Source organism: Paramormyrops kingsleyae, chromosome 22 (assembly GCF_048594095.1).
Source record: "Paramormyrops kingsleyae isolate MSU_618 chromosome 22, PKINGS_0.4, whole genome shotgun sequence".
In the NCBI taxonomy this organism is placed as follows: domain Eukaryota; kingdom Metazoa; phylum Chordata; class Actinopteri; order Osteoglossiformes; family Mormyridae; genus Paramormyrops; species Paramormyrops kingsleyae.
Window position 1 is genome coordinate 6,754,337 of NC_132818.1, and position 8,504 is coordinate 6,762,840.

Here is an 8,504-nt window from a genome sequence, read left to right on the forward strand (position 1 = left end):
TGAACATGGCACAGGATAGGGAACTCTGCTTCCTTCAGGGTGATGGACAGACATGACATCATTCTACCAGCAGAGGCAATCAAGAGTGTGGTTATGCTGGTACTGTGCCATGGGAAGAGAGTGCTGAGGCAGCCTTAGACGGGAAACGGGAGATGTATAAGGGCATAGCTAAAATGCCCGTTATGCCAGATGGCCAGTCCAACCCTGACATGAGCTTTCAGTGAATGGCCATAAGTTAGCGTTGGACCAGGAGTTATACAGTACATTGCGAATATCCCACCTCTCCATCAAGAATTGACAGCAGTTCCCAGGCACCACTGAGTGATGCGTTATGTCCCGGAAATTTGTCGCTCTGCTCTTCAGCACTAAAATTAGCCGGTACGCAGTTCTACCGCCGCAACCGTGTTCAAGATGCACTGTAGACCAACTGACATTTTCTAATATTCTGCTAATCTAATCAGCACAGTCGATGAACCAGAATAAGCATTTCACTGTATGTTATACAAGTACGACTACATGTGACAAAAAACTTTGAACATTACGTATGAAGACGGAAGTGGGCAGTAATGGGGGCGGGGCGGGGCGGGGCGGGGGGTATAGTTGAGTTCCCGAAAAAAAAGGTTGAGGGGGGTTCTGATCACTGGCTGGTACTCAATCTGTTTTTGCGCAGCCTCAAGTGGGTCCATGAAGCAGCACAGTATTGTATCGTAAGCTGCTATTCGAAATGCATTACCTACATTATCGTCCGATTTACAATTTGTGAAAAATCAAGTGCTCCCCAATCCTGATTCGCAGCTCTTAGTTAGCTACGTGATCATGCATTAGTGGTAGGGGGTCCCTGGTGTAAGAGAGGTACAAAATCCATGTTCTACACACTGTACAAGTCACAATCCCGGGATGGTTGTTTCTGAGATGCTGGAACAATCATAACATGTTTAAAACGGAGATTACACGGCCTTAGGTACTCTGTGACGGAGAGGTGGTTTGCTGTTTGTAGCAGACAGGGAGTACAATCAACTATAGGTATATTCATATATATTAATGAAGAAAACTCGATAATAGAGCCAATTATACAGTATATCTATACAATATTCAGACGTCCATTGACGATGTAAGTGGTTATATAGCAGATGAGAATTTACGTATAAAAACGTAAATACTCATTTCATTTAAGTTGCAATCACCGCATGACATTCCTTAAGTTTTGAGGGTCATCTAGAGCCATGATTGCCATTTCTAGACTGAACAAAATAAATTACTGAACAATAAACAACAATTTGTACAGTTTTAAAACTAGCATTAATATTTTTGATTACATGATGGAATTATCATTCTATGAGAGCAAACACATTTGACTGAAAAAAATATTCGCTAACCTATATTTTTGGTTTATTCTTTTTTAAATCACTACATTACTACTGGCTAACATTGTTATTGCTGTTAAAAACGTCCATTGGATTTAAGGACTGAAGAACCTTCATTCATGACCTTGAAGTAATGCAATAATCTTGAATATAATTCAGAATGGAAAAAAATACTTTGCGCACGTTATACGAAACTATGCATAGATTCAGAAGCAGATATTTCACCTATAATGTTCAAACTTTGTCGCCTCATTAATGGAAATAATTAAACTGTAGTTTTAGAATTGTGACAATTCTGTAAAGGCAGCGCCTTGGTCGCCTATGTTACGTCATTGCGGGGTCTTCTTCAAGGATACTGGTAGTCGCGTGTTCCCGAGATTGCTTCAGCCGTCATAAATATTAGGAAAGATGTCTCAGTGTCTGAATCTTGTCAAATTTGGAGTGTTTGCTTCTAAAGCAGTGAACACAAGACTTTTATTTTCTGGGCGACATGTGGGGAGCAGGATTGTCGCGGCGGCGTTCAGTTACGGAGGTACCAGCATTTATAACATAATTTTGTCATTCAATACGTATGAAGTCACTGAAACACGTTTTAGATAACGATATAGTTATGCATCTGAATATATTGCTTTAATTTAAAAGCGTCTGGTTTTATACATACTAAATTAATTTTTGAGTTAATTAGCACGTTAACCCATAACGTAAACTTAACGTTAATCTTTACTGGGACCATTGCTTGAACTGAATGTAGTGGTACTGATGGACAGTTATGCTACTTATATATGTATGTTGTCAGGTAAATATATTAGTGATATATCAATATATCTTCTTTATCGCGAGGAAATGAGGTAACATTCTGTGACAGCTATGTCGTTGATTTGCTGAAGCCTTATTCAAAGCTCTTTTTATCCAGTTATGGAGATACATTAAAGCTATGTATGGCATTAAAGGCTATGACGGCAGCTCGCTAGTCCATGTCACGGCTTTTCTGCTGCTTGTTCACGTCAGCTAATCCCTGGCCGACACCACGGCGGCGTGTTAGGGGACTCCAGGCGTGGAGCTCCTGGTCCCCGGGCCCGGCGCTGCTCCAGCGTGCATACAGCTCGCAGCAGGCGGAGGCGGCTGAGGAGGAGCCGCTGCACACCATCATCAGCGACACGGAGAACGTCCAGGGTGGGGCGCTCCTCGCGCACGTTTTACCTCTAAGATCCTATTTATGTTATCGGTGCTTTCTTTTCAATAATTCTGAAAGAGCTTTCGGCAAATACACTATCATTTCAAATTCTGATTTGTATAATCTGAATCTGTAGAATCTGCTCCCTTTAAACCATAGAATGATATGGGAGGCTTAAATCTTTATTTTTATGCAGAACTAAAGCTTGCTTTCCCTGTAAGGAGCAATCAGTACAGTAGCATTAGCTCTTCATTTTTGTTATCTTAAGAGGTTAAATAAACCGATAGCCATGGCAATAAGAGGGCATCGGTCATTGGTGTCAGGTGAATAATGTTGAACTTAAACATTTATGCGAGTGCTTCAGCAGTTTCATTTCTCTCTGTGTCCATCAGGTTCCTCATCTAAACATGAGTTCCAGGCAGAAACTAAGAAGCTTCTGGACATTGTGGCCAGATCGTTGTACTCAGAGAAGGAGGTGAGCAGGGAGTCAGAAGCACAGCTGTCCTTCTTTCTTAGTTGATTCATGCTGTGACTTTAACACTGAGTTGTCGAGTGTGGGATTCTTAGCTGTCGTTCTTCCTTCGCTATCCGATTTCTTGGGGATTGATGCTCCTCCGTGTCCCACCCACTTCCTACCCTCAGGTGTTCATTCGAGAGCTGATCTCCAATAGCAGTGATGCCCTGGAGAAGCTGCGGCACAAGCTGATGGCAGCAGGGGGCGCTAGCGAGTCCATGGAGATCCACCTGAAGACAGATGCTGCCACGGGCACCTTCACCATACAGGTAATGACAGACTCTGCCTTGTTGGGAGAACATGCCTATCAGCTCCATATCTGTATTTGAAGGCTGCCGAGATGGAATCCTGTAGATACTGTCATTGTCCCAGACTGTCATTCCATCCAACCACCCAACACTGCTGTAGTTCGCTCACAATGCCTGCATTTGCCGTCGTTCTTCAGATGCTGTTCACACTGGCCTGATTCAAAAAAATACTCAGACTCATGTCTCTGTACGCTTATTTAATTCCTGAATGCACTTTGCTGTAGTGTGTTAATGGATGAAAAAAATCCTAAAATTGCACATAGTTTAGTTGTGTTTGGGGCTTGGAAACAGTGGGACATTGTGCTGTACAACCATATATGTAAACGGTCCGTTAGTGTACATTAAGGATAATAGTGTAAGTGTGACCCTTTCGGTGGCCAGGCCTGGTTCCGATAAGGACTTGAAGTGACATTTTTTTTGTTGTTTTGGACAGGATACAGGAATTGGTATGTGCAAGGACGACTTGGTCTCCAACCTGGGCACTATAGCCCGTTCTGGCTCAAAGGTACCACCTTTCATCTCATTTGCTTGCTCTAAATAATCCCTTTTCTTCACCTTGGATGCACACTTGGTCGTGCTTGTGTTCTCGCATACCTGTTTAATGCCATCTTTCATCACCAAAGTGTAGTTCCAATACTCAAGAACAGAAGTTTGGAGGATAGTAAAAAATCTGTGGATGAAATTATTGCCCAGCCCAAAATATCAAGGATGCATCAGTTGCATCCTCGCCAACAAGAACAATCTCATGATTCATTGTGCACCAAGTTTGTTCTTGGGAGGGCAGAACTTTAGCAAAAAAAGTGCGTTCTTGGTATTGATAAATGCCCCATCTATCTTGTATTCTTGTCCAATTATTATGCATTATGGATCAAGATGAACATTTGTTCTGTCCTTCATGATGTGTGGAAGCTCCATCTTGGACCCCCCTGGTTTCCACCCACAGGCCTTCCTGGATGCTCTGCAGAATCAGGCTGAAGCCAGCAGCTCCATCATTGGCCAGTTTGGCGTAGGCTTCTACTCCACCTTCATGGTGGCCAACCGCGTGGACGTCTACACCCAGTCTGCAGAGCCCGGCAGCCCTGCTTACAAGTGGTCTTCAGATGGGTGAGTGAGGCAGTGGGGCCAGAGCAGGGGGCAGGATCATGGTGGGGGTGCGTGGGGGCAGTAGTTTTTCCTGAGTCTAATGGAGCAATGAGACAACTGTCCTCCCTCCCTTAGCTCAGGGGTGTTTGAGGTCACTGAGGCCAGCGGGGTGAGACCCGGGACCAAGATAGTTCTGCACCTCAAAGACGACTGCAAGGAGTTCTCCTCTGAGGACTGTGTCAAAGGTGTGGGAGCTGGGGGGCATGGGGGGGCGAGTGATGGGGTATGGGGCTTCTGAGGGTCATGGTTCATGTTCACGGAAACTAATGCTCTTGCCTCTCTTCTGCAGAGGTGGTCACCAAATACAGCAACTTCGTCAGCTTCCCCATCTTCCTGAATGGGCGACGACTCAACACCCTGCAGGTGGGCGTGGTGTCTGCAGGCTGGGGGGGTTTATCCTGGCACTTTACTCCAAAGGAACAGGCATTGCTGCCCTGTTAATATGCAGCACTTTCTTTGGGATAAATTTCTCAGTCCGTATGGTTTGTTGGACCTCTTGTCGGATTAAAAATCAGGATTTGCAGAGTAATAGTCAAAGGGAAGCTGGCACAGGTGTGCGTGCGTGCATGTGCGTATGCGTGCGTGTGTGTGCGTGTGTGTGTGCGTGCACCCTGTGACATGTCGCAGCCTCGTTCCCCAGGCCCTGTGGATGATGGAACCCAAAGACATCAGCGAATGGCAGCACGAGGAGTTTTACCGCTTCATCGCTCAGGCGTACGACAAGCCGCGCTACACGCTACACTACCGCGCAGACGCGCCCCTCAACATCCGCAGCATCTTCTACGTGCCCGACATGGTGAGTGTGTGATGGCGGTAAGGGGGGGGGGGGCGCGGTTGGGGGGTGTGCCTGGGCTTACCGCGTCAGTCCTGTCTACAGAAACCCTCCATGTTCGACGTGAGCCGGGAGATGGGCTCCAGCGTTGCCCTGTACAGCCGCAAGGTTCTGATCCAGACCAAGGCCGCCGACATCCTGCCCAAGTGGCTGCGCTTCCTCCGCGGTCAGTACTGCCCCGTCTGCTGCTGCTTTGGGCTTCATCCACCTTGTGGTTTCTTTGCTCTACTCTGCCACACCGTTGCTCTGTTCTCGTCTCCTGCGTGTAGGTGTGGTGGACAGTGAGGACATCCCCTTGAACCTGAGCAGAGAGCTCCTCCAGGAGAGCGCCCTCATCAGGTGAGGAGTGGAATTTCAGGACGCTCGCACTGAGCTTATAATGATCATGTATTTGACTTAACTGTCTTTTCTTGGGTAGTGTTGCCCAGGCAGGGGGCTTCACTTTCTGGGCCCTCCTATTTCCTGTTGACCTCTGACCCCTCTGTCCCCTCTCCAGGAAGTTGCGGGACGTCCTGCAGCAGCGTGTGATCCGGTTCCTGCTGGACCAGAGCCGCAAGGAGCCGGAGAAATACGCCCGCTTCTTTGAAGACTATGGGCTCTTCATCAGGGAAGGCATAATCACTACAGGCCAGCAGGATGTCAAGGTAGCATGGGGCAGGGGGGCAGAGCCCCTGTCAGAGGGCTAACATAGGCCTGTGTGTCACCCCGCTGCCGTCTCGCTCATCCGCGGACAGGAGGACATCGCCAAGCTGCTGCGGTTCGAGACCTCTGCGCTGCCGGCCGGCCAGCAGACCAACCTGCAGGAGTACGCCTCGCGCATGAAGGCCGGCACCCGCAACATCTACTACCTGTGCGCCCCCAACAGGCACCTGGTGGAACAATCACCCTACTTTGAGGCCATGAAGAAGAAGGAGATGGAGGTGCGTGTGTGTCTGTGCTTGGAAACGGGGGTTGTTCTGGCTGCTCCTTGGGATGACTCTGGGGTGGGATGCCATTTGCTTTCTGTGTCCCGTAACCAGAATACAGTCCAGCTGTGTACGCGGGCAGAATCCTCATTGGTTTGGATGTAATAAAAATAAAACGTACCCACGCGCCCCCCCCCCCCCATGGTAAACACCTTTCCTTTCCCAGGTGCTCTTCTGTTACGAGCAGTTTGACGAGCTGACGCTGCTGCACCTGAGGGACTTTGACAAAAAGAAGCTGATATCTGTGGAGACTGACATCGTGGTAGATCACTATAAAGAGGAGAAGTTTGAGGACAGCAAACCGGGTAGGGCGGCGGCTCTGTGGCTTATTAATGCCGCACGGCTGAGAGGTCACTGCCTGCGGCTGCTGATCATCACGTGTCTTCACCTTTGCCGTAGCTTCTGAACGTCTGACGGAGGAGCAGTCCAACGACTTGATGGCCTGGATGAGGAACGTGCTGGGTCAGAGAGTCACCAACATCAAGGTACCTGCACTGCCTTCTGCCCAGGGCCAGTGATGTGACCAGTCCTGTCCCTTGGAGATCCCGCTGGTAGCTGCGGTCGCTTATCTTACCCGTCCCTCCTCCTCCATAGGTCACCCCCCGCCTGGACACGCACCCAGCAATGATCACAGTCCTGGAGATGGGCGCTGCCCGCCACTTCCTGCGTACTCAGCAGCTGGCCAAGAGCTCCGAGGAGAGGGCTCAGATCCTGCAGCCCACCCTGGAGATCAATGCTGGGTGAGAGGGAGGAGTCACAAGGGCTGTATCCATGGAGACAGGGGGTGGGGGCAGTGAACGAAGGTGGGAAGGATGATTTATAGGGTTAATGGGTAAGGTGAGGGTCCATTGCATAATGATGTGTGGTTAGGGTTAACTCATGGGATGTGGAAAGTGGACAGGGTGGTTGGAGAATGTTCCCTTGTGAAGAATTGGGGAGTGTGATTTCATCGGCTCCGCTGTTCTGGTTGCGCGGAGTCCCACTGCACTCGATAACCAGCCCTAAGTAGAGTTTGTGGAGATAAGCGTTCTCCTGACCCCTTCCTTGCCCCTGCAGTCATAGCCTCATCAAGAAACTCAGCGAGCTGAAGGACTCCGACACGGAGCTGGCCCAGCTGCTGCTCGAGCAGGTACAGTGGCACGCTGCTCCCTCAGGCTGCTGACCCACGCTCTCCCCACCCTCCCTCACTCTGCCCCGTGCTCCCTTACGCTCCTTCACCCTTAAGTTCCTTCGCGCTCCCTTACGCTCCTTCGCGGTCCCTTGCGCTCCTTCACGCTCCCTTGCGCTCCTTCACCCTTAAGTTCCTTCGCGCTCCCTTACGCTTACGCACGCTCCCTTACACTCCTTCACCCTTAAGTTCCTTCACGCTCCCTTACACTCCTTCACGCTCCCTCATGCTCCCTTACACTCCTTCACGCTCCCTCATGCTCCCTTACGCTCCTTTGCGCTCCCTCATGCTCCCTTACGCTCCCTCATGCTCCTGCATGCTCCCTCTGCCTGATTTAAAGCAGTTGTGCAGATGAAGCATCATTCCCTGCATCCCCAGATCTATGACAACGCCATGATCACGGCCGGCCTCAATGATGACCCCCGACCCATGATCTCACGGCTGAATGACCTCCTGACCAAGGCACTGGAGCAGCGCTGAGGGCATTTATTACATCACTGTGGCCCTATTGGACAATGACCCCCAGCCCCCCCCATCGTTTAGCCGGGCTGCTCCCCACGCAGTCCGTCATATTGCGGCCCCTCATGCAAACGACAATGGACTGGTGAAGCAGTCCCTCCAAACGACTGATTGCAAAGCTACTCAGATTTGTCTGCTTAAGGACGTTTAACAAAAATGGAAAACAAGTGTGACTGTGTAAATTGTAAATAAATAGGAAACCACCATTAAACTGTAACTCATAGTGAAGGATTTGTCTGTTTGCCAGTATCTTAGCTGATATGTGCATTTTGGTCTTTCCTTCTGAGCTGTTTAAGTAGTTCTGGTATCAAATGTCAACTTAAGCAGGTTTATTGTTAGATCCCTTTGGGATTTGTGGTTTTTTTGGACAGGGACACAGCTGAGGATTGTGGGAATTTGCGACGTGCATGGGCAGGTGGCCTTCCGCTGGCCCAAGTGTGTCTGCATGGTGTTCCAGGCAGCGTGTGCGTGTGAACTATCAGGTGTGGCGAGGTGATTGGTGAGATTGGGAATGCTA

At 49.1% G+C, this 8,504-nt stretch overlaps 1 protein-coding gene across 1 annotated transcript; it reads left to right on the forward strand.

Moving 5' to 3' along the window:
* Positions 1 to 1,692: 1,692 nt before the first annotated feature.
* trap1 (TNF receptor-associated protein 1) lies at positions 1,693 to 8,215 on the forward strand. The gene is made up of 18 exons (XM_023810783.2): positions 1,693 to 1,896; positions 2,373 to 2,537; positions 2,931 to 3,013; positions 3,181 to 3,321; positions 3,794 to 3,865; positions 4,304 to 4,464; positions 4,579 to 4,688; positions 4,793 to 4,866; positions 5,144 to 5,299; positions 5,381 to 5,501; positions 5,605 to 5,674; positions 5,832 to 5,979; positions 6,070 to 6,255; positions 6,467 to 6,605; positions 6,700 to 6,785; positions 6,895 to 7,040; positions 7,357 to 7,429; positions 7,847 to 8,215. The coding sequence occupies exons 1-18, from the start codon at positions 1,773 to 1,775 to the stop codon at positions 7,946 to 7,948; spliced, it is 2,157 nt and encodes a 718-aa protein (XP_023666551.1). The 5' UTR covers positions 1,693 to 1,772; the 3' UTR covers positions 7,949 to 8,215.
* The last annotated feature ends 289 nt before the right edge of the window (positions 8,216 to 8,504 follow it).